The following is a 27,743-nucleotide window of genomic DNA, read 5'->3' on the forward strand; positions in this document are numbered from 1 at the left end:
AATAATTTTGTTGTTTTATTTTTAGAAAAGACCCTATTCAGATGGTCTTAGTTGGACCAAAGATGACTTTTGCACTTGAACTGACTGCATCCTTTTTTTATGAATGATGCAATATAAATGAATGAATGAACTATTTTTGACCGTGGGGGGCTTATGTGTGTGCGAGTGCATCCACAGGAAGGAAAAGGATCACCGGGGTGAAGCGATGGAGGGGGAGGGGGAGGGGGTGCAGAGCGCATGTCTGGCCGTCGGATCATCTCCTCTAGTCGGCGTCTGCTCGCCAAAGAGTCGCTCCTCTTCCACCATGACCAGACATCTGCAGAAGAGGTCGCACAAGGACTTCTGAAAAGTCCAAATTTGCACCATCGCACGCATACGCACGTGCATGAGTGTGTGTGAATGTGTGTGTGAGTTCCATAGAGTGAAACGTAACACCCCCATCTTGTGTTTGAAGCCCCTTCGGAAACAGGTTTGATTATATTTAAAAGCTTGACCCGAGAGAGAAACCCAAACAACTGTCTGTGCTAATATTAGACGCATGCGCGCCTGCGGAGGACCTGCGCGCATTATTGGAAGTGGGGGTCCACGCGGGTGTGTGTAAGGGGGGGTGGGCACACCATTATTCCATCACAAGATTAGCACATTTGTCTGCAGTTGGTGGGAAAAAATATCTGTGACCACCATGTTTCATCGATTGGACGCCTATCCCTGTCATTGGCAGCCAATAAGGTAATTCATACAATGACAATAAAGCCGTTAGAAAAGAAGAAGGATGTTGTTGTTGGGTTTTTTCTTTAGTTTGAGGGGTGTAAAATGTGTGTGGTCAATTTAAAAATAGTTTGGTTTTTTTAAGCGCCTCTGGTTCGCCTGTCATCGTCAATGGAGGCAATTTAATTGGAAGAACGGATGTCCAATAAAAAGCCCCCTCGGGCTCTATCGTCTAGTTGTAATCAAATAAGTGCATCCATATTTTTTTCGGGGAGGGGGGCGGTGGGTGTTAGGAGAGAAAGTTGCACGTCACCTGACTAAAAGAAGTTTGCTAAGAGAAGAAGAAAGAGAAGAAGAAAAAACATCTCCCCACCCCCAAGGCAAAAAGGAGACCGCCCACCAGAGACAGTCAACCCGAGACCCCTTATAGATTTAAAAAGAGAGGCTGCATTCTCAGACTGACACTTATTCAACAGTGCTACCTTAAGCAGATTACTTTTTTTTCCACGTTGCCTCGCAGGGTCAAAACCGGCGCTTTCGTGCTGCCGTTGCTTGTCTTTCTTCTTCTTTCCACTTTGCCTCCATCATGTTTGGGATGCTGAAAGCCCACCTCCAGCCCAGCTTTCTCTTCTTCTTCGTCTGCTTTTGCCACCTCATGGAGCAGCAAAAAGTTCAAGGTAAGCCCCTTTTTATCATGTTTTGGAAAGGTTTTTTTTTGTAAAATGCAGCAAATGCTTTTTTTATTATTTCGGGGTGTCCATCCGCTGTGTAAAGCAGGTGGCACGTGTGTGTGTGAAGTTTTCTCGAACTTGGGGCAAACTTGAGAACGTGCGGGATTCGAACCGGCTCTTGAGAGAAACGCGCGCTTGGTGCGTCGGAGCGTCGGCGCGTCTTTCGAGGCGCTCCGATGCTGGAGATCCGTCTTTTTGTGGTCAGGTTTTTTGATTGGCGATTTTTTTGGGGTGTGTGTGTGTGTGTGTTTGGCAGCTGGTAACTGCTGGCTGCAGCAGGGCAAAAACGGCCGATGCCAAGTGCTCTACATGCCCGGCATGAGCAGGGAAGAATGCTGCAGGAGCGGCAGACTGGGCACGTCCTGGACCGAGGAGGACGTCCCCAATAGCACGCTCTTCAGGTGGATGATCTTCAACGGGGGAGCCCCCAATTGCATACCTTGCAAAGGTGGAGGTGCACTCCTTTTCCCTTGGTTTGCACACGATTTTAAAGAGGCGCGCCGTGTTTTTTTTATTTTTTTTTTGGTTTTTTATTTTTTTCTCCGGTCGAGCCGTTGTGCGTTAACGCTCGGCTTTGTCGTCGCAGAGTCGTGCGATAACGTGGACTGCGGGCCGGGGAAGAGGTGCAAGATGAACCGGAGGAGTAAGCCGCGCTGCGTTTGTGCGCCAGACTGCTCCAACATCACGTGGAAGGGACCCGTGTGCGGCTCCGACGGCAAGACCTACAAGGACGAGTGCGCGCTGCTCAAGGCCAAATGCAAAGCCCACCCGGACCTCGACGTGCAGTACCAGGGGAAATGCAAAAGTCAGTCTTCAGCCTTCACCTTTCACATAAGGCTTTTCCCCATTTTTTTTCTTCCTTCCCGCTTTTTCTTTTACTTTCTTACGCACTTTCCTTCAATCTAAAGCGTTTTCTTTTTCACTATTAAAATATTTAAACCAGGGGTGGCCAACAAATTACACACAAAGAGCAAAAATGTTAAATTGTGAGAGTTAAAGAGCCACACCTTACGTCAGAAGCAGCATAAAAAATGCAATCTGTCAAAATATTTTCTTTGAAATATAATTTATTTTTTATTTTTAATGGGCCCTGATGAATTGGAGCGTGTTTTAAGAGATTATAGAAATAAGACAAACCTGAAACGAGGCCAAGAGCACAGTATATACAAAATATGATAACTAGCAAAGAGCAGCATTCATTTTGGCCGGGAGCCACATGCAGCTCGAGAGCCGCGTGTTCGCTACCCCTGATTTAAACACTGATACTATCTCCAACTCAGTAATTGGCTGCTATGGACGGTGAAAGACGTCCATTCCGCCTTTTTCCTTTGCTTTTCCCTCCTTGCAAAAAAAAGCATTACTATTCCTCATCAAAAATATATATTTTTGCATGGAATCAATCATTTGTTTGAGCTCTAAACTATTCACTAATTGGCCCCGATGGACAACCAGTTGGGAAGCTGGCAAACCTCCCAGTTTAAATGAGCTGGACGTCCATCGCCGTCACTGGCGCTGCCGATGCTCAATCACTACCCGCCCTCCCAATTCAAGCGGATTGGACACCCGTCACCGTCCGAGCTACCGATTCGTAATTATTCACCAGCAACCTTCCCTCTTTACCCCCGCCAGAAACGTGCCGCGACGTGCTGTGCCCGGGCAGCTCCACCTGCGTGGTGGACCAGAGCAACAACGCCTATTGCGTGACGTGTAATCGGATTTGCCCCGAAGTGACGTCGCCTGAGCAGTACCTGTGCGGCAACGACGGCATCGTGTACGCCAGTGCCTGCCACCTGAGGCGAGCCACCTGCCTCCTGGGCCGCTCCATTGGGGTGGCCTACGAGGGCAAATGCATCAGTAAGTCCCCCCGCCTCGCCGCCTCCCCTTCTTGCTCGAGTAAGAGTGTTTATTGCTGCCAACATTCCACGGAGGATGGAGAGTGTTTGCTCAAGAAATGATGGACACTTGATTATTTCCTGATGTTGGCAGAACTTCCCATTATGGGGGAGTCGGGAAGAAATAGCAAAGCCAAGTGCAGTGTAGGGGGGAGCTAGTGCAGGGGCAGCGGCGGGATATTATCAAGTACAAATGTTTTTCTAGATGGTTTTTTTTAGGTATGTAGACTTGAGGATTTTATTTTTGCTCAACTTTTTTTGGGATCAATTGCTAATTATTTTTGCAATTAGTTGACTAATTGGTTCGTATATCAATTGCATGTTTTTTTTGTTCTTTTTTTTGTTATGACTCTTAGTTGGTAATGTGCATTGATTCCTAAACCGATTACATAGATTTTCATCTGCTTCTGTGAAAGATTTCAGAAATCAGACAATTTTTGAAGTTTAAACGAAATGATTAGACTACTTGTATAACAGTTCATTTGATGATTGATTAGTCGATTAATTATGGCAGCCACGATTTGAACACAATGATTCCGTGTAGTGTATCACGCGTTTTTTCCCCAATAAAAAGCAATATTTTAAAAATCACGAGAATGTAAAATTACGTGGGTTTTCTTTGAAGGCCGTTTTATGAAAAAGCCTCGTGAATCTTGTAAATTTATCATGCACGATTTTACTGAAGGAAGATAGATACTCAAAACAAGAGAGTACGTCAAGTTGAAAACAAATCTTTCTGTTGTGCTCTTGTGATATATTTGACTATCGGAAAGGATGATTTTAATTTATTTTCAACCTTAATGAAAATGTAAAAACTATTTTTCACTCAGTGTTTTTTTTCCCGAATTTATGCGTTTCCATGTTTAGTTTTTCATAGCTAAATTTCACTTTTATGAATTATTAACAGGAATGGAAATAGAACTATACACAAAGTATTATTCAAAATGTGTTCAGTTCAGGATGTTCCAAGCCTCCCACGTGAGGCTATTCGGTCCAAACGAAAAATGAATTAAAGATCTATTCTAAAACTTAAATAATCTAGTGACAATGTTTTAAACTACCTAACTCTTTAAAACCTCTAAATATTACTTTCAAAGCATTGAACTTAAAACTCTTGTGTCCTTTTATGTATTGCATATGACGACGATTTGAAGTGGAAGGGCTTGCAGTGAGTGATCTGGGGGGAAAAAAAGCTGACGTTTTACCATATTGTGTGTTTCGACCGATCTGATTGATTCATTGCTTGACCAATTTCCTGTCCCCTCTGTGCACTGGCAGAGGCCAAGTCATGTGAGGACATCCAGTGCGGCGGCGGCAAGAAGTGCCTGTGGGACGCCCGCATGAGCCGAGGCCGCTGCTCCCTCTGCGACGACACGTGTCCGGAGAGCCGGACGGACGAGGCGGTGTGCGCCAGCGACAACACCACTTACCCCAACGAATGTGCCATGAAGCAGGCCGCCTGCTCCGAGGGGGTTCTGCTAGAAGTCAAGCACTCGGGATCTTGCAACTGTAAGTAAACATGACACTCCAGCCCGCTCCTCCGCTCACCTCTCTCCGAGGGAAAAAAAAAAGACAAAATCCCCACATTGCTTAAACGACCCCCCCTTCTTTCCCTTCCTTTCCCCCTAAATTCCCATCGTCAAGCACAGCTTTCGCTAGCAGAGCGGATTTAGAATGAAATGGACTTGCATGATGTGGTCTTTCTTTGGTTTGTTTTTCTATTCCCCCTGTGTAATTCCTCTGCAAAAGCATTGTAAAAAAAACAGAGAGAGACTGTAATTCAATTCGAGTGACGTGGGAGTTTGCAGTGCAACAATCATGATGTAAATATCCACTTGTATGTGATTTGCGTCGGACTATATTTTGCCTTAATTCTCAGTCAAGTCATGGAGCCATTTGCAGGCAATTAAGCTGTCCTTGAATGTTCTCAACTCCTGTTTCTGTGCTTAACTGGGTGCACCACCGTCCTTCCATTTTTTTTTACCATCACTTCATTAACTCTTTGGCTACCCTTTATGCTAATACATATCACATTAACTAGGAGGATTGGCAGTGAATGATAGTTTAGTGTCAATGACAGCGATTTGACCCAAGGAGGATGTTTTTTTTTATTGCATTCATATCAGACAGGTGTCTCAAACTTGCAGGCCAGGGGCCATTGCCCCCCTAAAGAATAATATTTTCCAGCCCCCATTTGACATCCAGCTGTAGTGTTAGAGTTGCCCTCACCTATTCTGAAATTTGCATGTTCCTGGGTTGACTCTCTGCCTCCCATGCATGGCAATAGACGTCCAAATCTGTTTAAAAATTGGGGCTGGAAGTGATAGAATGCTTGTGGATTGGACATCTAGTGCCATCAGTGCGTGTTTTCATAATCAATTTCCCTCTATTAAGAACTACCACAACGTGTACTCTGTGACCAGGGCTGGCAGCTAATAAGTTAAGTTAATGATAACTTTTGAATAGACGTTGTAGTGTGGTGGCCACTGTCCCTGAATGGGTTGAAATAGTAGTGGTATTGACGGCGATAAACGTCCTATACATTTTTTTATTCGCTCGTAGGGCCTAACAGTTTAAATAGATTGAACGACTATCGCTGAATTGGTGAATTTGCAACAATCCTGATTCCACGGCTTGATTTTTCACAAGCAAAAAAGCATCCGAAAATGACTTTTAAAGTTATGCATTTCATGTCAAAAGTTTCATTGCGTGGTGGGTTTGAAGTATAAGTCATATTGAAGAAAAGATTTACACAAATTTAGAGTCAGCCACATAACTTGGATCTTGTAAACATAGGTTTAGAGCGGTAGAAAAAACGTATACAGTACAGAACATTGCATTAAACCAAACACTCAAAACTAATTATAACTTTTTACTTGTTTTATAAATATTCCTTCCGACTGCTACAAAAAAGTTAAACATTCATTCATATAATTAAATGCAATTTCTTCTCTATGCCTTTTAATCGTGACATCCCGCATCCGTGATAAAAACTACAAGTAAAATGGAATATTCTGCACCTCATCCTATTTTGATTTCCGAGGAAAACATCCAAATTTGCGGTTAATTCTGTGATGGCAGAGTACGGGATGGATAAAATGTAATTTAATCTAATCTGATCAAATCTAATTGCGAATTCCTGGGGAGTGTAATTAATTCGCTGCCATGGACAGCTCCCTTGGAGTTGAATTGGACGTCTATTGCCGTCAAACATGATCATTCACTGCGAGTTCACATAGCAGCCAATGAGTTCATGGATTATCCTGCCCATCTGTACGTATAAATCCACCAAATGCACGTGTTTTTTTTGTACAGCTTTTATTCTGTTCCACTGTAAAGCCATTTATTCCAATGTCTCTGCTAGTGACCGCAACATTGGCGCAAGTGTCGAAGGTGAATTTGCTAATTGTGTGTAGACTACCTATCAATCTGTAAAGCAGAAAGCATTAGTCGGAGGGGGGTGGAGGGCAGGGAAATTGAGCAAGAGCCCTGAAGGAAGTATCACATTTACATTCCATGTTGCTCCACTCAGAAGAATGTCTCATTGCTTTGGGTTCTCGTGCTATGACACCCGGGGGACCAACTTTACGATCACCTCACGGGCTGAATATTTCTCAATGTGAAGCTCATTCATTTCATCCTTAAAAACAAAACAAAAAAAAGAACAATAGCAAAAATATAAAACAATAATGTTGTTACTCTTCTCCACTGAACGTGTTGTACCATGTTGTCGAAGGGACTGCCTCTTTTAGTACCCTTCCCTTGTTTAGGGTGTTTTTGTTTTGTTTTCTTTTGTTTGTCCAAAATGTCAAAAGAAAAGGAAATACCTCACAGTTGTGTTGATGATCTTTGAGAGCTGCGGGAGGAGAAAAGTGGCATTTCTTTCACAAAATCCACCCCGATCCACTGGACCCCGCACTCCTTGTACCTGTCCCTTGCACCAGAACCTCCTTTCTATCCATCCATCCATCTGTCACCCCCCACTGCTTCTCCATTTTGAGCCCCCCTGACTTGCTGGATGATGTAAAAGTTGTGTAGTTGGTCCATTCTCAACAGCTATATTCCCCTCATTTAGCCATCAGAGAAGAACGAGAGGAGGGTGTGGACGACAAAGACTACAAGGCCTATGTGCATTTATCTTCTTTACTGGATGGATAACCCCCACATCCCCTCATTACACCCCCCCACCGTCCCAAGGAACCATGTCCATACTGTACATGATGTGTATGCTTATTTATTTTGAAACAAAAAGGAAGTATACATATAGTCCAGTCTGCTAGGTGTTTATTTATACTTTTTTTGTGTTTTCTAATTTATACATTTACAATGTCAGGCTTACAATCTACCACTCATTTTCTCCCTTTGCTGTTGTTGTTGTGCTTTTCAATTTTTTTTTTTTTATCATGAAGAAATATATTTGTCCAAAGAGAAACAGTGTTATTTATTTGTCACGTTACCATGTAAGTATGAGTCCTGGATAAATGCTGTAAATTGCATTCCGCTTTCATTCAGCTGTAAAAAGAAGAAAAAAGTGAATGGAAAAACTGCTTGTTCTTGTCCAATCTCTACCACAAATGTTTATGTCACTCCTACGTGAATGCATGTTTAGGCTGTGTGTTTATTTATTGGGAATATATCAACTTTTTCTTTCTTTTTAATGTACAGATGTGTTACTGGTTGGTTTACAGTTCATAATATTACCTGACCAAAGGGAATCTCTCAATGGTTTTTCAAATCAGATGCAACACAGCAGAAATTAAACATGAAAAAGATAGCAAAAAGAGACATTTGATTTTCAATTTCCTGTTTGTCAGTTCACTTTTTTTGCCTTTAGCTGTCGTTCTTTGTTAGCATTTATATTGTATCATTAGAACAAAGAAAAGAGGTACGTTTGGAATAATACTTGATGACCTTTGAAACAATGTGCCATTAACTTTTGTGTGCTGTTTGTCTTTCTTCTTTGCCAATGTTGTTTTTGTCCAATTTCGAAAGGATTAACGCGTATTTTACTGCAGTATTCAACTTAATATCACACTTCATCACTGGTTCTTTTCTTTTTTCCTCTCAGTGTTTTTTCAGCATCAGCAAGAGAAATACAAAATTCTGTTATGAATATATAGTTTTGTATTTTTTATGTAAATGTCATATGTACATACAAAAAGTTTGAGGGTATTTGTACAGATATGAAGAGTAAAACAATAAAAGTTTTTTTTCCTTATACAGTTCCTGACTTATGTTTTCCCCGAGCTTGCGCGGCTTTTGTCCGGGTACTCTGGTTTCCTCCCACATCCCAAAAACATGCAATAGAATGAGTGTGAGTCTGTTTGGTTGTCTGTCTCCTTCAACCCCACGATTGGCTGGCCACCAAATCAGGGTGTCCCCCATCTGGTGTACATCGTTGGCTTGGCTAGGCTTCTGCACCCCCTGCGACCCTTTTGAGGATAGATATATAGATATATATTAATTCAAATGCCTCAGAAGAAAAATAGCTGGGAAACAGCTGGGAAGCCATCATTTTTATCCTAAATACGTACTTAGTACCTTGAAAATTAGATTAGATTAGATTAGATAACTTTATTAATCCCGTATTCGGGAAATTTCATTGTCACAGTACCAAGAGGTGAGAATGCAGACACAGGAAAATACATTTTAGACATAAATAGATAGGTAATAAATAAGTTAATAAACAAATAAATTCATAAATAAATATATGAATAAATAAATACATTATAGGGTGGCGTGGTGGATAGTGGTTACCATGTCAGCCTCACAGTTCTGAGATCAAGGTTTCAAGATCTAGCTCCGGCATTTCCGTGTGGAGTGTACATGTTCCTGCATGTGGTTTCCCTGTCGCTTATCTTTATGACGGTCGCGAGGGTGCTGGAGCCTGTCCCAGTTAATAACGGGCAGTAGGTAGGGTACACCCTGAATTAGTTGCCAGCCAATCGCAGAGCACAGTGAGACAAACAACAATTTACACTCCTATATAGATATATGTAGTATGTCTCCTGATAATTAAGGGCAGGGATCACCAACTCTGGTCTTTAAGGGACTTTATCCAGTCTGTTTTCAAAGTCTCTCTCCTTTACCACATCTCAATCAAATAATCAGGATCGCTATCAGGCTTCTTGACAGATTGATGAGTAGTTGATCATTAGATTCATGAATTTTTTTAAATAGATAATTCTACTGTTGTCTGTAGTAATTTCCACCTTCGCATTTTCTCTTTGGGAGCAGTTTTTCCTCTCCGCGGCCGCCGTAGGTGCCTTTTGACAACAAACATGGCGTCCTCAATGTCACTTCTCGGACTGGGACGCTTTTCCGTGATTAACACAGCTTCTAAAGTGTTCCTATGCCCCGTCAGGTACATATTACATCAGATCTTATATATCTAATTGTGTTATTGTATAAATACCGTTTTAATATCGTTTACTTTTATTTGATGTCAGAATGTTGCACGTAAACCGTGCGGTACACGCCATTGGATTCAAAAAGCTCGTGGCCCACTGAATGAATGGTGTTTAACGATCGAAAGCTGAACCTGTATTTATAACTCTTAATAGTATGATGTTAAAACAAACAATCACAAAACAACAACTATCGGCTAGAGGCTCCAGGGTAGCAATTTGTCGGTTCGCAACGATGCAATGTTGCAAACTATCTTGATTCTGAACTAAACGTTCAGAATTAACGTGAAAGCACGTTAGTAGCTCGTCGATTTACTCCTGATTGGGAGGTCAAATTGTTGCAAACGGCACTCGTGGCTGCGTCAAAATTGTTGAAACAATCGTGAAATACATGACACATGAAAATATATGTATGAAGCAAAACTAGTTGTGAAAATGCGTTCAGTTGAGGGATGAAATGATGACATGTTTTTAAAATGTACAGGCATGGCATTTAACAGTTAATTTGCCCCCACCAACATGGCCGCCACACAAGCATGGCACCCTGGCAGGATAATACAAAGTCATCATGAGATGGTCAATTTTTCACTAACAAGTGCACGTCATGTATATTTTTATTGTTCAAATAATTATTTTTCAATTTTAAACTCATTAATTCATTCATTTACTGAAGTGCTTATCATCATAAGGCTCGCAGGGGGTGCTGGAGTCTATCCGAGCCAACAGTGGGCACCGAGGGGGGACACATTGACCACAATCGGTGGACGATTCGGCAATCACTTGCTCACTGAATTGCCAATTTCAAATAGAAAATTAAATTATCCAAAATCTTGAGTTTTTAGCATTTTAGTTTCATATTTATATCATTTGGTGTATATAATTCCTTAGATCAGGGGAGGGCAAACCGGTCCTCGAGGGCTGCTGTGGGTGCAGGTTTTTATTTTAACCGATCCAGCAAAAACAGTTTAACCAATGAGATTTCTGAAGAAAACAAGAAGCACCTGACTGCAATCCACTGATTCCACTTGTAGGACACCAGATTGGTGAAAAGGTGTCCTCTTTATTGGTTGGAATGAGAACCCACATCCACTGTGGCCCTTTATGGAATAGTTGGTACACGGTTGATTGGTCGCCGGTCGATTGGTCACCGATCTTTTGGTCGCCGGTCTTTTGGTCGCCCGGAAGGTAAGTGATAATTACCATTTAAATTTAGTCATACTTAATGCCCTAGAAATTATTAGACTAAAGAAAAGCTCCAAATTTCCCGAACTTTTATTGTTTTTTTGTTGGAGAACTTGTTAAGACCCTGACTGACGTAGCTTCTTAAAGGGACAACGCATGTACATACAAACTCTTATACACTCATACGTCAGCTCAGTGAAACTGCTCATGGCCATTCTTGGCTTTTATTGATGCGTGTTGTTTTGTCGCCGGTCTTTTGGTCGCCCGTTGTCGCGGTCGGGGCGACCAAAAGACCGCGACCAAAAGACCGGCGACCAAAAGACCGGCGACCAAAAGACCGGCGACCAAAAGACGGCGACCAAAAGACCGGCGACCAATCGACCGCACACGGAATAGTTTGCCCACCTCTGCCTTCGATCAAAGGTAGGCAATTATCGTACAAAGGGCTGCAGTGGGTCCTTGTCTTAATTCCAGCAGATGGAACACAGACAGTTTAACTAATGAGGTTTTTGGTGACGCATGCACCACCTAATTGCAATCAACTGATTTTATTTGTAAAACACTGGGTTGGTGAATTGGTCTTTTTTTGTCACCTGGCTCAAAATGCATTGGTACAAGAGCACCTCATCTAAAGCACATAATTTAATAAAGAAAATTCAGTCCTCTCTTAAATGGCAAGTTTTAAGGTTTAAATTTCAATGAATACTCACTATATAGTATTGCATTGTTGAAAGGCTTCCATTCCTAAGCAGAATAGAAATGTTGTTTTTGAGTTTAAATTGATTGTAAGTGAATGTTAAACACCGTTTTTCTTGCATTCCATATCACCACTATGATAATCACTCTGCTTTCTTGGAAATGTGCAAAAATATTAGACTATTTACTTTTGCGAGCCTGAAATTTAATGTATTAAAGGATTATTTTTTCCACGAGAAATGAAAGCCCTACAGATAGCAGAGCGAAAAGCGGCTTTGTGGTCGTCTCGGAAGAACGGCGCTCTGTACCCACATTGCACATTGACAAAGAACTACATAATCAGTCCTTCCTGGACACTTGACCACAGTTAACTTGAAGCACGTCCTTTCATTAGGACGAGAGCCACGCTGGGCCAGAAATTCACCAGACAGAAGTAATAGGTGGCGGGGAGGGGGTACCCAACTTCCCACCTCGCCACTTCATTGTCACCTTGTTCCGACTTGTTTTTTTTCCCGCTTTGTGTTGATTTTATATGTCATGGTTCCAGGTTGGCGAGCACGTCCGCACAGAGGCTGGCAGAGGGCGCGGGACAAGACACGCAGCTTATCACAGTTGATGAGAAGTTGGTAAGGATTCACTCCCTCAAATTGATCTTTGTCTCATGCGCTGCTTTCCACCCACACAATGCTTTTATCAAAGGCCAGAGTAATTATGCATTTGTGGAAAGAAATGATACAAACCATTGTAGACGCTTGCCAAATTGACCCTGGAATCAGCCAACTTGGAAATTGTGTGAAATCCTAGCATTGAATCTTACAGTGAATTATCATGATTTAGCGCCATTGACAGCAATACAGAAAAGTAACATAACTATGGGATAAAAAACTTGAGGAAAGCATTTGACAAGATTTGCCATGCATCTATGATCTTATTTGGACCCCCCCTCAGCTGTTTTTGCAGTTTTTGAATTCTCAATCTGTTTTATGTTCAATATGGGCTGTTTATATATTTTGCAGTTTAATTTAATTTGTTCAAATGCCCCGCACAGTCAATTATTTGGAGGTCTTTGAGTACAGTGTTTTTTGGCAACAAGCGAACTGAAAACCGATATAAGCAATGACCAAAAGGAAAGGCATGTATGAAATGCACTCTTGGGGACATTCTGTTTCCAACACAAACCAACTTTTTTTTGCCAGTTTTATGATGACCCGATATAGATTCTTCGACACAATATTTAACAATCTTACAAAGCTTGCCAAGATTCAATTCAATTCAAAAAGAGGCTCAGTGCCGATCCCTGGCTCAATCCCGACTCAACAACAAACTCCCAAATCATTTTTACTGCACACTTCACTGCTGTAGTACAACTGTCATACATGTCCTGAACAACTATGGCATACTCCTCTGCTACTCCAGACTTCCACATGCAGTACCATAGTTCCTCCCTAGGTACTCTGCTATAGACTTTCTCTAGATCAGTGGTTCCTAAGCTGGGTTCGTTGAGTCGGTCACAGGGGTTTGGTGGAGCCTCTGCCACGGAGGTCAAGACACATCGACTCATCATGTCTATTCACGCTAACGTGCCCCGCTTGACCATCACTGGCTGCGGATGACATGGCTCACATCGTTCATACAAAATTGAGACACTTTGACTGACCCATTTTAAAGGGTTTAGTTGGTAGCTGTGTGAGGACCGTGGGACAAACTAGAGAATTTACATATATATATATATATATATATATATATATATATATATATATATATATATATATATATATACCTCTACTTACGAAATTTTCAAGTTACGAAAAAAGTCTTGCTACCAATTAATTTGTAAGTAGAGGTACGACTGTATCTTGAAATTGAAAAAAAAATCCAATTTTATTTTACACTAAAGTAGGGTTCGGTGAATGCGCATATGAAACTGGTGGGGTTCAGTAGCTCCATAGGGGATAATATGGCCAAGACTAGACTCTGATTAGTGCTATTTTTAATGATCAATCGATCAAAAAAATTGTCAGATTGTTCAGTGCACCTTTTTTTATTGATAAGATTATCTGCACAAAAATTACAAATAACTACGAGTTAAAAGACGAGATACGTGGAAACAAATGGGACTTTGCTCAGAAAATGGGAGTCCGTTGTGGGCTTGTTTTTAGGGGTCTGCTGAGCTGGTTTGGGGGGGCTCAATGCTGTGTGTGGGCAGCGTCAGTATGCTTTTGTCCCACACCAAATCTGACCATACTGGCAGACAAACCTTTGGCTGGGTGGAGTGTCTGTCTCTGTCTTCTCAGTGGGGGCTACTGCAAAAAGGAGGGGAGAAAGGCCCGCAAAAATGAAGAGGGGGTGGCGGTGAAAGAAAAGAAGCTTGCAAAAGGTTTGCGCGACACCCCAAGACTGGAGAGAAAAAAAGTGACCACTTGAGTGTTGTCAGCCATAGATGTTCCTTTGTTGGCGTCTAATGCCGGCGACGCCGTGCGCGAAAAGAGAGGCCCTCCGCTGTTTACAGTAGAACGGTCCCCGTTTCACACGGGAGAGGCCAACGGGAGCCCTCACCCTTTCGGGCATTCAGACTATGTCGGCACGCTAGTTATTCATCCGGACATCAATAAGTGCGAATTGCTTTCTGCTCGGACCGATCAAACAAAGGTCTCAGTCCGCTGAGAGGTTATGTCGGGTTTGCACGCTGTCTCCCTCCCGAGTACCCCCAGGAGAAAGTGCTGTGTGGCGCTGCCAACATTTCTGAATAACCTCATTTAGATGAGCTTGCATATTGGCCGCCATGAAATGATCTTTTGATTTAGCGCCAAAAAGTCTTGTCGGAGTCTTTGGGTGACATTCAGTATCTTGCCCATCGATCTCGTCTGTCCCATACAATACAAAAGCTTACAGGAACTTGCATCTGCAGTTTTTCTAATGCTCATCTCCATTACAAACGGATAGAGGGGCGGGGCGTGGCAAGACAGTCTCAGGAAGAAGTCTTGGAAAAACATGCTTGTGAATAACCCCCCATTTTTTTTATTCTTGTCTGGTTTTGGGTTATAATGTTAACATTGCCAGGAATTTTCTAACAATGATTGATTTCCCCTGAAACTGAGATGTCAAACTGGTGGCCCGGTGGGCAGATCTGGCTCGCCATGTCATCGAGTTAGTTGTCTATTAGTTGACAATACCAGTACCCAGGGTTTTACTCTCATTGGGTGCGCTTGACACCCAATCTGTTTGAACATTCAATCGCTACCAGTCCTCCCACTCGAATGAATTGGGCATCCAGCACCACCAGTAGTGCACAAGGAGTTAAATATTTATATGGGTTGGCTGATATAATGGCCCTCCTTTTGTCCCCAAATTTAAAAATTTGTCTTTGAGCACTGTCAAAAGCGCCGCAATTTGAGAGCCTGCCAATGGCGGGGGGAAGCCCTGCGTGATGGAGCCCCATTGCCCGGAGCTGTTCCCTAGACTGCCTATGCCGACCTGCTTTTGTTTGTAATTACTGTTTGATTAAGCATGCTGGGCAGCTCCCTGTGTCCGGCTGGCAAGCCACTGATACACAGTTTTACACGGAATGTCTGCGACCTCCCTCGCTTGTGGCCCGGCTGTCTTCTTTGCTTTCTTGGCCTGTCGCAGGGATCGTTTACGCAAATCCAACAGTTATATATCTGAGTATCTACATTGAATTTTACTTGCTCTCCTTGCATTAAGCCAAGATCATCATCTTTAAGTGCTTGTGAAGCCTTGTTATAGAGTTCTCTAAAAGCACTTGCGTTTTACAAGAGAGAGAAGACAAGTTATGGAAGAGTGGGGAATTGAGAAGGGAAGCGAAGACAGACACTGAAGATGGAAACTTGGTTCGCTCATTTTCATGCTTACCACGATGAATCTTTCAATTTACTTTCTAGTCTAGAAAGTCCTCGAGGGCAGGTTTTTGTTCCAACCGGTCCAACATAGACATTTTAACCGGTGAAGTTTGTGCTGAAACGAAGCACCGGACTGCAATGCACTGATTGCACTTCTAAGATACCAGATTGGTGGAAACGTTTTTTCTTATAGGCTGGAACGAAAAGCCGCAACGACTATAGCCCACTGGAATAGTTTGCCCATCCCTGCACATTGGAAAATTCTTAACTTCTTTGCTGGACTTCTAATGTAAAATATGGACAAAAGATGGGGGGGGACTAATCCTTTACAGGGCAATCATTGAGGTCATTGGCTTCCATTGGTGGTGCGAGACATCCAATCTATTGTAGTTACCTGAACTTTGGATTTCAAGCCAATCAATTTCTCTTCAATTTGCAAGTTTTGATGATAAACTAATAAAAGGAAAGAATAGTTATTCAGTGGCCCGGTGAACAAGTGGTTAGCGTGGCAGCCTGACAGTTCTAAGGTCGAGGGTTCGATCACAGGTGGGTCCTCACTGTGTGGTGTTTGGATTGTTCTCCTTGTGTGGGTTTTCTCCCACATCCCAAAACATGTTAGACTGGTTGAACAGTCTAATTTGTCCCCAGTATGAGCATGAATGGTTGTCCATCTCTTTGTGCCCTGCGATTGGCAGGCCACTGATTCAGGATGTCCTCTGCCTGGTGCCCATAGTTGACTGGAATAGGCTCCAGCACCCGACCCTTGTGAGGATAAGCGGTTCAGAAAATGAATGAATGGTTTCTCATTAAAACTCAAAACTTTTTAGTAAACTAGACTTAAGTAAATATATAAATTGCTTTAAGCCGGATTTGGATCCAGGCTCCCACAGTGGCAGCACAGTACCTTTCGCACAGACAACTGAGCTAAACGTCCTGGCTCATTGTACAGCCCACAAACTTGGTCTTTCAAGATAATTCAAAATGTGTAAGGATTTCTAAAAATATCAACTTATTTCATTGAATTTAAGAATTTGAGTCCTCTGCTTTGAATCTTTTGCTACTGTGACATTTTTTTTGTTTATAATGTTAGGTACGCTAGAGCTCTGATGATGAGTAGAGTGGCAGCTGAAACTGTCAGCAACTGTCTCTTGATTTTATAAATTCTATTGTTTGCACAAAATAAATCTAAAACCTATTGTCCAAAATGAACGCTAGAGAGCTGTTGAATGCTCCAAAGAAACCAGACACATTCATAAGCAATCTGTGGGATTGCAATTGTCTCTGCCCCCTTTATAGCTGGGTGGTAATACCACCAGTGCAGCCGACAGTAGAACTGCAAGGTCCGCAGATAATGTTGAACTCAACTGATCTGATTGTGAGAAAGCTAACCACATCTTGGCGCCAAGTCCGTGCCGTCTTGTTATGAAATACATGACAGCTCCAAGATGCGTCCAATTATCATCGTCCTAATTGTGTCACAACCAATCACGCATTTGCTTAGTTCGTATGGTGTAGGGAAGTTTTGGACGGCGCTGTTAATACTTCTGCCAACAAGGTTGTGTTCTCACCAACGCGAATTAGACTGACAGCATTCTCAAAGCGGCCTTCCTTATTCAAAGGATGGAGTGAACTCGTGTAGAAACAGTAATTGATTTGAATGAGATACACCTCAACATCATGAATGCTGCATTTTGTGATTTTTTTGCATGTTAAACTTGAATGCGAAACTCAATTCTGGTCTGCTGATACTTTCATAATGTTACACAATGGTTCCTAGATTTCTAGAAATCACCATACCACAGGTGTGATAAGTTAGCACAAAGCTTCAACATACAGTGGATAAAGAATAAGCAGGTTAAATTTAAAAATTATGAGGTTTTAATAAATGAGTTTTTACAAAATGCCACCACAAGGCGTGCTGGGAATTTTCACACTTTTGTTGAGTGGCACACAGAACATAGTCCAACAATTTAATTGTATTATTGTGGAGCAGGGCACGGTCCTTGACAGAATCGACTTTCACGTGGAACAAGCGTGTGTTAAGACAGATGATGGCTTGAAACAGTTACAAAAGGCAGAACAGTACCAGAAGAAAAACAGGATGATGCTGGTGATTTTAATCCTTTTTGTCATAATCATCATTCTAATTATTATTCTTTTTTCAACCAAGTTTTAACCGTACATTCTTAGCGATGTACGGTTAAAACTTGTTTGAAAAAAGAATAATAATTAGAATGATGATTATGACAAAAAGGATTAAAATCACCAGCATCATCCTGTTTTTCTTCTGGTACTGTTCTGCCTTTAAATATATTATGCCCTCTTCATATAGCCTTCTCCGATGTGTGGAATAATTTTACATTGGTCTCCTGAGGTGACACATGTTAGTCTTTCACCACTCACAAGTGCAGAAAATACAGTCATCTGAAAGGTAAAACAACAGTGTTTACAATTCCTTTTTTTACGTTGTCGCTGTCAAGAATTGTAAACCATGTAAGTGTTGAGGATTACTTTGTTTGCTTAATGTTCATTATTTTACTTAGTCTTATTTTTTGGTTTCAACTTGCACAGCTGTGTATGATGCCAGAAGTTTTGGTTGAATCTGTTTTTTTTTAACACCAATCTGATTCCATAATATTCTCTTTACAAACAAGTTCAACCAACAAAGAGAAATGCGCTAAATAGGGATTCCAACTCATCAATACATCCTTGTTCCTCTCTAGAGCATCTCAACCTGAATTGAAGGGGCACTAATGGGATGGGGGATTACTCATTCACCCGCCGTACATTTGCATTGTTCCAGGTGGGATTTGAAATGGCACTGAAAACTACTGTAGTTCAAATTCCCCGAAAAATGCGGCATAAAACCAAAAGAAAATGTGTTGTCTTGCCCAGCAAAGAAACAGAATGACTGTAAAACACAAATCCCCCCGCAGCCAGGCTAAATTTAGCCCAAGCAGTTTAAGTCTGCAGTACAGGGGTGTATATTCTCTAAGCCTGTCTAGCCTCAGACACCGACCACGTTCGCGACACCAGAGCCAACCCCGCCTCCCAGCCGAGACAAATGAAGTGTGTTTTGTCTGCGCGCCCTCTTGAAAGGCACGTGAATAAAAAATGTCAGCTGTGTCTCCGTATGTCGGATGTCTTTGAAGGGCGTCTGACGAGAGGCTTTATTATGCATCGGCCACTAAATTAGTATTTCATTCATCAGCAAGACCAACCCCCTTAAGAGGTGATCCTTAGCTCTATCTGCGTTGACCGCTTTGTTTGGAAGTTGTTAGCAAATGTACGGGATGCGACACAGCAGACGGCATACTCGCAAAGGACGCACTCCGTTCTTTCCGTCCGGATGGTATGCGTAACTTGAGATTGGCGATGACCCTCACGCCAGCTGCTTCTCATTCATTCAGCCGCGACCGCTTCAGTTCGTGAGCGGGCAACCTAATATTTGTTTCTACATACAATCTGTAATTGGCCCACTTTTTTGCACTTCAAAGATGTTGTTAAGGTGGGAACCAGCCCACGGTTGTTGAGTGAGGCTCCGAGTCTGGGTGCGGCCCCGACTCCGGGGTGCTGGATGTGTGGGATTAAGGGTTATGGTTTGGCCTTTCACCACGTGCTGACTGGACATGATTCAGCGCCGCTGACCCGATGACCTTTTTGCGCAGTTTTGTTCGACGGATGTTTGTGCTACCCCAGTCTGCGCACAGGAGCTGTCGTAGTGTCTGACTCGTTGGCTGCCATTAAGGCTGATGGACGTTCAATCTGTTTGAACTGGGCAGGTTCGCAGTGGATGCTGATAGACATGAATATTAAAAAAAATACATGTTGAAATAAGTAAGTAAATATTGATCAAATATATGTACATATAAAGAAAATATTTAAATGAATTGTGTAATAAGTCCTCCATGTTTACAAGTACAGTACATATTAGCAAATAATTTGAGTCAAAATTAAAAATGAAATATGTTTATAAAAAATACAGTATTGTACACGGCCATTTATTTCATCCCATTTTCTGAACCGCTTTATCCTCAGGGTTGCAGGGGGTGCTGGAGCCTATCCCAGCTGAGTTCGGGCCAGAGGCGGGGTACACCTTGAATCGGTGGCCAGCCAATCGCAGGGCACAAGGAGACAAAACAACCATACGCACTCACACCCATACCTGGGGGCAATTTAGTTTGTCCAATTAGCCTACCATGCATGTTTTTGGAATGTGGGAGGAAACCGGTGTACCCGGAGGAAACCCACGCAGGCCCAGAGAGAACATGCAAACTCCACACAGATGGACATGACCTGGATTTGAACCCAGGACCCCAGAGCTGTGAGGCCGATGCGCTGACCACTCGCCCCACGGCCATTCATTTTGGAACATGGAAAATAGCCTATTCCTATTTTTGTTTTATTTGTGTGCAAAGACAACAAAAAACAGCCTTTTTTTCTTCAGAAGTTGGAAGAAAAATCGAATGGCTAGAAACACAGATCTGTATAGCTACTAAACTAAAAAAGGCATAATATTGTTTTTGCGCAAAAGGAGAATGCGACAGGAAAGGCATATCTTAGAGAAGGAATAAAGGTGGGAAAATATAGGCAGGAAAGAAGTTTAGAGGATAGAAAGGAGGAAGAAGAAAAACTAGAAGAAAGAAAGTAACGAATGAAAGCTTGTTTGAGAGAAAGAAGGATTCATTATCAAAGTGGCCTAAAATGGTTGTTGTTAGATGAAGGACTGAGCAATTAATGGATTGATTGTCTATCGTAGTAATTTCAGGTTGAGTTTGTCATCAGCTATGAGCATATTTCCGAAAATATGTCGGACATGTATTTGAAAACTGACAGCAACCAATCAGAGCCGCCATTTGAAACGATCACAAGATCACAATCGATACTAATAAAGATCAGACGATATGAAAACCTTTGCTGCTTGCTAAGCTGAGGTCTACCAAGGTAACGTGGTGCACGTCCGCCTCTTGGCTCCGTTGCCCACAGATGATTTTCTAATAATTGAGCCGTCAAGAAGCAACACAAACAGATGTGAATTTTCTTTTTATGGTTTGTTTCGGGACTAAAATAATCCTCTTCCCCTCAATAGCCGCAAAGGGAGTATCAAATTTTGAAGCCAAAAAAGCGAGGCTAAGTGAACCAACAGTAACGGCGCAGAGGACGCGCCGCTCCCAGCTCTTGGCGACGCTCCGGCCAAGCCCCGTGAGGTCCTTTGGTATTAGCCGCTAGTCCGAATCCCCCACGCGGTTTCTCCCTTCATCCAACTTGGCTGCCCGTGATCTCCCATGAATTGACTAGTGTGTTCTCTTGGATCTCGTTAGTCCGAAATATTTTTGGAGAACTATTTTTCCCGTTTACGATCGCCACAAAAATCCTCAGAATGTCCCCTTGTTTTCTTGTAATTTTCAAAGTAAGTCTGCAAATTAAATCAGCAACAATGTTAAGAGCAGAAGTCATCAAGGAGGCTTAAGTGGGTTTCAGTTTTCACTGGACAAACTGTGGGAAATGTACTGATGGAAATGTGAACGATTAAGTGTAAACCATTGAACTCATTGACTGCCATTGGCAGTGTTAGACGTGCAGTCCATTTTGACTCCCAACGTAATAAGTTCCATTTCAACTAAAGTTAGTAGAAGATAGGAGTAGTAAATTAAAATAATCAATTAATATATTATATAATATATATACACAGTGAGTTCAATAAGAATTTGAACGCCCTGCAATTTCACTTAGAAATCATGGAGGGGTCTGAATTTTTTTATTGTAGGTGCACCTGTATAATCTAAAAAGACAAATCCAGAAATCACAATGTATGTTTTTTTTTTATAACAATTTATTCGTGTGACACTGCTGCAAATACGTATTTGAACACCTGTCTATCAGCTAGAATTCTGACCCTCAAAGACCTGTTAGTCCTGCCTTTAAAAGTCCACCTCCACTCAATGTATTATCCTGAATCAGATGCACCTCTTTGAGGTCATTAGCTGCAGAAACACACGTGTCCACCCTATACAATCAGTTAGTCCGCTGTTAGAACAATCATTAGGAAATGGAAGAAGCTAAATATGACGGTCCGTCTCAAACGTAGTGGAGCTCCATGCATGATAATACCTCGCGTGGTCTCAATGATCCTAAGAAAGGTGAGGAAACCTTCCAGAACTACATGAGGGGACTTGGTCAATGCCTTGAAAAAATCTGGGACCACTGTTCTCAACGTGACAGTTGGTAATACACTAAGACATCATGATTTGAAATCATGTATGGCACGAAAGGTTCCCCTGCTTAAACCAGCACATGTCCAAGTCCGTTTTATTTTTGCCAATGACCATTTTGATTATGCAGAGGAGGCATGGTAGAAGGTTTTGTGGTCAGATGAGAACAAAATAGAACTTTTTGTTCATAATTCCACTAATACTGTTTGGAAGAAGGATGATGAGTACCAGCCCAAGAACACCATCTCTACTGTGAAACATAGGGGTTGGAGCATCACGCTTTGGGGGTGTTTTTCTGCACATGGGACAGGATGACTGCACTCTACTAAGGAGAGGAACACCGTGCATATATTTTGAGATTTTGGGGAACAACCTCCTTGCCTCAGTTATGGCTGTGTCTTCCAACATGACAATGACCCTAAGAAGCAGCAAGGAATACCAAGGAGTTGCTCCGTAAGAAGCATATCAAGTTTCTGGGCTGGCCTAGCCAGTCTCCAGACCTGAACCCAATAGAAAATCTCTGGAGGGACCTCAAACTCTGTGTTTCTCAGCAACAGCCCAGAGACCTGACTGATCTAGAGAAGGTCTCTGTGGAGGAGTGGGCCAAAATCCCTCCTGCAGTGTGTGCAAACCTGGTGAAAAACTACAAGAAACATTTGCCCTGTGTAATTGCAAATAAAGGCTCCTGTACTAATATTGGTAGCTTGCATTTCCTTGGAACAAAGGGACAATTGATTTGTATTGAAATGAATGCTTTTATTGTCATTATAGTCAGCGGTGCGATTCTAGGCTACGACTGCCCACTGTTGCAGTTGTTGGGCAAGGCACTGAACCCTAATTTGCCCCCAGTGGTTGGCAGCGTCATGCATGGCAGCCTGCATGACTGGTCTGTGAATGTGTGGGTGAATGATTGCTAATGTAAAGCTCTTTGGGGATGTTATGTACTATATGTAAATAGATAAATGTGCTACATAGGTACTTTTCATTTAGCATTTATCAAAGAGTTAAATCGGTGCCCTATAAAGGAAGGGAGGTCATCCCAGTGCAAAATAACAAAATGCTCCAGTGGAGTGGAAGTCAAACTTGACTTGAAATTCCAAAAGAGGGCCAAACAGCATCTTTGATTTCATGAATATCCCAAGTCCCACTTGTTATTTTTGCTTCAACCTTCATTTAAAAAGTACACTTTCCTCGCACGAACACAAATACTGCAGCCAAATTGTGCAACCAGCCCCCGCGGTTCCTATTGGGAGCATTAGGGGTATCGGCTTTTAGCATTGTGCTAGCCTTGGCGGCCCCACGGCGACAAGCCCCCTATGCTCTTAATTTGGCATGCAGCCCGGAGGTGTCACAAATAGCGACACGCTTTCACGTGACGGAGACTTTAACGCCCACGCCCCCCCGTTCTTTAGCCCTGCATTCTGTCTGCGCAGCCAGGTATTGTCGGGGCCCCGTGAAGGCCCTGTGAATAGTGTCAAACTTGATAGTTCTCATTTTGCTTCCTGTACGTGGCAGAAGAAAAGTGCCCACCGTGCGGGTTTTTCCTTTTGTGAAGGCTGCCGCCTAGTCCTCCTGGGAACAGAGCGCATTCCAGCCACAATCGTTCCCTTTGTCAGTCTCAGTATTGTGGCCCGCAGTCTGCCCGGGACGATAACCTCGTGAGCGCTCGGTCTCATGCGTGCGGGCATAACGCGAGTCTAGACTGCTACTTGTGCTTACAGTAGCCCAGAATGAACCAACATTGCCTTTGTTTTGACACACCCTACTGCCTTCATTATGGAACTCTGAGAGAGATGACAATCAAGTGGTGCCACTAAATCCTGATGAATCACTCACAGTCTGAATAGGGAAATTGGAGTATCGAGCATTCACGCCAACGCCGATCAACGTTTTATTTTATTACTTGTTGTATCTTGAGCACTTTACTGGAGCAGTATATTACAGCCCCAACAATATATTTAACGTCATTTAGGATCAATTGAATAATTTAATATTTTGCATTTACAAAGACAGGCATATTAACTTCCTAATGATATTGACCCTAATAATGTGCTTTTGATTCATACAGTATCTCAGAAATACCACGTGCGATGAAATTTATTAAGATATTTCCTTCAAAGTAACACATTTGCACTCCCTATTTAAACCATGAATATGGAGGGGAAAATTGTGAATCAGGGGGCGGCTTACATGCAAGAAATGGTAAAATTCAAAATTTTAAGGATGCGGCTTATATGCGAGTAAATACGGTCTGCGTCTTAATTTAGTCGCACTCTAAGACTGTCTTGGGTGTTGTGTCATCAGCCATCCGCCACTCTCCCTTTGGGTGAAGAGAACATGTTTTTCTTTTCTCGCTGACACACAGACAAATGTTAAGGTTAAGTAGATGGGGCAAACGGAAATAATTTCCCGAGCACTTGTGAATTCTTCTTGCCCTTTTGTCCTGCCTTTCCTCTTCACAATCCTTTGTACTTGCAGATTATTTTTAAAATGTACATTGATTTGCCAAATATGTTTTAGCAGTGAAACCTGTCATTTCCAAGGCTTGAATACCATTGGAAGCGCTTTCGCCGCAGCATAGACAGGCTTTTGTGTACAGGGTTCATGCAAAGCAAGCCACCTCCCCCCTTTCTACTCTCAGCAAATCAAGCGGCGAATGACAGACAATGATGAAAATTTGATCCTTTGAAGTTGTATTGGCTATTGAAACGTGTCAAATTCTTGAACTGAAAGGGAAGTCCTCAATCTTGGGTGGCTGTGGCCGCTATGGGGGGAGCTTCAATTTGGGTTTTTTGTCCACTTCTTGACGTCTTCATTCTGTCAAAAATTGGATTCCATCTTGATAGAAAGAACACAACGCCAGCCTCTCAGCTCAAATATGTAGATTGGATGTCCATTGCTGTCAATGGCAGCAAATAAGTTTAAAAAGTTCTGTTTGGTACACAGGTGGATGATATTTCCTGTGGCCTTTTGTCCTCTGTTTAGAATAATGCGATCTATTCCCAAACACTGGAGGGAATTTGACTTTTTCAACTGATGTAGGAAACATTTATGATCAGTATTAAACACAGACATGCGCATCAAGTCTGAATATAGTTTCATATCAAGATCAATAACATTTTTGATCATGTAATATAAAAGTAGACCTGAATCTTGCCTGATGCATGTAGAGATTGCATGAGTTACAAGGTAGATTCTGCTTTTTCCTGGAATTCCGGCATGAAGAATAGTTTATTTCTCGCGGATCCTTCTTTGTACGACTCACAAATTCTTGCTCAAATGATGGGGTAAAAAAAGACATCTTTTGACATATCACATCTTTGTTCCTAGGACATCAGTGCGGTGACAGGGGTGCCGGAGGAGCATGTAAAAACGCGCAAAGTTCACATCTTTGTTCCTGCCAAAACTGCTATGCAGTCGGGAGTTAACAGCACCAAGAAGTGGAAGATGGACTTTGACACCCGGGAACGTTGGGAGAACCCACTCATGGGTTGGGCCTCCACGTAAGGAAACCCTCTTTAACTCATTGGCTGCTATTGACGGTTATATGTGACAAATCCATTTGAACTGGGAGGTTTGGCAGCAAAAGAACCTTGTTCTACTCCCTAGTGACAAACTCATTTGAATTCACAGCAGAGAGATGAAAAGAGCCATATGATCTATCATCGTCAATGGCACTGAGAGATCTTACTTTTTTTTTGTTCCCCGCTTTGCAGCGCTGATCCCTTATCCAACATGGTGCTGTCTTTCTCCTCCAAGGAGGACGCCATTGGGTTCGCAGAGAAAAACGGTATTTCTTTCTCACTTATTCTCCTCTCCTATTCGCGCATTTTTTTTTAAACTTGGGTTTTCTCTTTTTTCTGTTTTTGAGGGCTTTTATGTATTTTTAAAGAATCTGCAACAAAACATAAGAAACTAGCGAGGAGTTTAACTGTTTATTCATATATTAAGTAAATGTCAAAAATTGAGTAGCAGTAAATGTTTAATACTTTTGCAAACCACACTTAACAAGGCCAATAGATGAAATAGATGGGAAAAAACTATAATAAATGAATTCTTCACTATTGGAATAAATATAATTTAAACAAACTGTGCTTCATCACACCAATTCTTTAATAACTGTGTAATGTAGATAATATAATATTTTAGAAATTTCCTCAATACAGTTAAATAGCCACAGATGTGCACGCACGTTGGCCATTGGGAGGCAGCACTTGACTGAGAAGGGCAGGCATTTTTACATATGTGGAAGAAGAAGAATCCCTTGTTGACATATATGGACAAAATGTAATGTTGAATTAAAAATGTAAGGGTTAGGGTTAACAAAATCAGCATGAAAAAAAACCTCAAGCTTAAAATCGCCCACTCTTGCGTCCAAATGTTTAACAGAAGATTAAACGAGACAATCTCACAGCATCTGGTAAGAGTTTGTCAAAAGGACAGCTCTGCTGTGTTTATGACCGTGTGACAAGAAGCAGCCTGCCGATTTCAACCCGACGCCTCCCTTGCATTTGGACACCGTCCAACTCGAACATACGCGACGTCCTTGCTAAACGTCGCTCACGCTGACGTTTGCCCACCAGGTTGGAGCTACGAAATCACCGACAAACGAGGCCCCAAGCCTCGCGTCAAATCTTACGGCGCAAACTTCTCCTGGGATAAGAGGACCAGAAGATCTGCCAAGTAAACTCGAGCCATCAATTGGTTGCCGTGACCTACCATTGTCCCGCCTAAAGTAGACCTGTACAATTCCTGTTAATAAAAGCTTTATCACAAGTTCAAACTAAAACCTTGTTGTCATTATGGCTTTCATTTTTCCACCATTCACTTCATTAACGACTTCCTAATGTTTTGCACTTGATTCATGAAGTGTCTGCATGTGCAACAAAGAGGGGCGTATTATTACAGTCACAACCTGTTTAAATGCTAGGATAAATATATGTCTTGGCAAAGTTGGCTGTGCTTCTTCTGGGTGGCGTTTTGTTTCCATCTGCTTTAGAATGAAGATTAGCTTGAGGTGTTTTTTTCTCCTTTCCTTTGCATGGTTAAAACTTGTGTAAAACTTGTCTTTTGCTTCGCGATTTAACACGTTTTCATGAGTGTTTTATTAATACAGGATAGCAGCTAAAATGACGCAAGTGAATATGTCCAATCCAGTCGTCATTCTGCTGTGAATTTAGATTAGTTCATCACCAGTAGGTGTCCAAACCATTAAAACGTTTGCTCATTCGCTGCCGACACTTATCAACTGTTGAGCTAAAGGCCGTTACAGTAATCACTCGAATATCGCGGTTAATGAGGACCAGACAATGAGACCACAATAATCGAAAAAGTATAATTGGTTCACCCCATTATAACTTTTTTTATTTGTATTTTTTATTTTCTTCAGTGCTGACTCCGTAGCAAGAGTTTCAGCGTGGATTTTCACATTTTTATGAACTTAAAATAAAAAATAATTAATAGCGGGGGAAAAATCGCAAAGTAGTGAATTCGCAATAAGTAAAGACGCAATAATCAAGGGATTACTGTGTAGTCATTTTTTTTCCTTCCGGAGTGTGGAATGGCCTAAATATGGATGGCCTTGTATGTGTGTAAATGCAACGTTTTTAGAATAAATACCCTTTTTGGGACTAAGCAGAAAAATGCCAAATGTAAGACAAAAACAATTGTTGCAATGTATTATGCAGGAAATGTTATATTATCAGTGACCAAGAAACAAAAGTTACACATTATAGTAAAAAAATAAAATGGAAGGCAGGGCAAAAGAGATATTCATGTGAATATTTATTCAGACAACTATTGCTTAAACAAATTAACGACCAGATCCATTCTCGTTTTTATTTTCAGTATCACTTTTGAACAACTGGAAACTTGAGAGTTGCAGCTCAATGCAGGTCAATTCAGTGGTATGGTAAAAAAATAAGTATTTGGTCAATAACAAACAAGCCAGATTCCAGGATCTCACACCTGTAACTAATTCTGTAAAACATTATTTTGTCCTTCACTCATACCTGTATTAACGATACCCATTATAAAATTGTTATCAGTATAAAAGAGA

At 41.9% G+C, this 27,743-nt stretch overlaps 2 protein-coding genes across 3 annotated transcripts; both read left to right on the forward strand.

Moving 5' to 3' along the window:
• The first annotated feature begins 1,051 nt into the window (after positions 1 to 1,051).
• fsta (follistatin a) lies at positions 1,052 to 8,552 on the forward strand. Of its 2 annotated transcripts, none has more exons than XM_077601131.1 (6): positions 1,052 to 1,385; positions 1,696 to 1,893; positions 2,026 to 2,244; positions 3,069 to 3,293; positions 4,610 to 4,840; positions 7,407 to 8,552. In XM_077601131.1, exons 1-6 carry the CDS (start codon positions 1,295 to 1,297, stop codon positions 7,487 to 7,489), a joined length of 1,047 nt encoding a protein of 348 aa, XP_077457257.1. In that variant the 5' UTR covers positions 1,052 to 1,294; the 3' UTR covers positions 7,490 to 8,552. The 2 variants fall into 2 exon arrangements, with proteins under 2 accessions (XP_077457257.1, XP_077457259.1); XM_077601133.1 differs by having other exon boundaries at positions 1,063 to 1,385; positions 1,696 to 1,887.
• An 860-nt stretch (positions 8,553 to 9,412) lies between these two features.
• On the forward strand, positions 9,413 to 26,474 carry ndufs4 (NADH:ubiquinone oxidoreductase subunit S4). Its single transcript, XM_077601378.1, has 5 exons — positions 9,413 to 9,695; positions 12,164 to 12,242; positions 25,016 to 25,188; positions 25,402 to 25,475; positions 26,269 to 26,474. The coding sequence occupies exons 1-5, from the start codon at positions 9,613 to 9,615 to the stop codon at positions 26,370 to 26,372; spliced, it is 513 nt and encodes a 170-aa protein (XP_077457504.1). The 5' UTR covers positions 9,413 to 9,612; the 3' UTR covers positions 26,373 to 26,474.
• Positions 26,475 to 27,743: the final 1,269 nt, after the last annotated feature.

The sequence above is a fragment of the Stigmatopora argus genome, chromosome 5 (assembly GCF_051989625.1).
Source record: "Stigmatopora argus isolate UIUO_Sarg chromosome 5, RoL_Sarg_1.0, whole genome shotgun sequence".
Taxonomy (NCBI): domain Eukaryota; kingdom Metazoa; phylum Chordata; class Actinopteri; order Syngnathiformes; family Syngnathidae; genus Stigmatopora; species Stigmatopora argus.

Excerpts from the sequence above, each read along its gene's own strand:
- fsta (XM_077601131.1), top strand. The coding sequence starts at position 1,295 with ATGTTTGGGATGCTGAAAGCCCACCTCCAGCCCAGCTTTCTCTTCTTC. Across the intron at positions 2,245-3,068 it reads GTACCAGGGGAAATGCAAAA|AAACGTGCCGCGACGTGCTG; the intron begins GTCAGTCTTCAG and ends TACCCCCGCCAG. Across the intron at positions 3,294-4,609 it reads CTACGAGGGCAAATGCATCA|AGGCCAAGTCATGTGAGGAC; the intron begins GTAAGTCCCCCC and ends GTGCACTGGCAG.
- ndufs4 (XM_077601378.1), top strand. The coding sequence starts at position 9,613 with ATGGCGTCCTCAATGTCACTTCTCGGACTGGGACGCTTTTCCGTGATT. Across the intron at positions 25,189-25,401 it reads CTCATGGGTTGGGCCTCCAC|CGCTGATCCCTTATCCAACA; the intron begins GTAAGGAAACCC and ends CCCGCTTTGCAG. Across the intron at positions 25,476-26,268 it reads TGGGTTCGCAGAGAAAAACG|GTTGGAGCTACGAAATCACC; the intron begins GTATTTCTTTCT and ends TTTGCCCACCAG.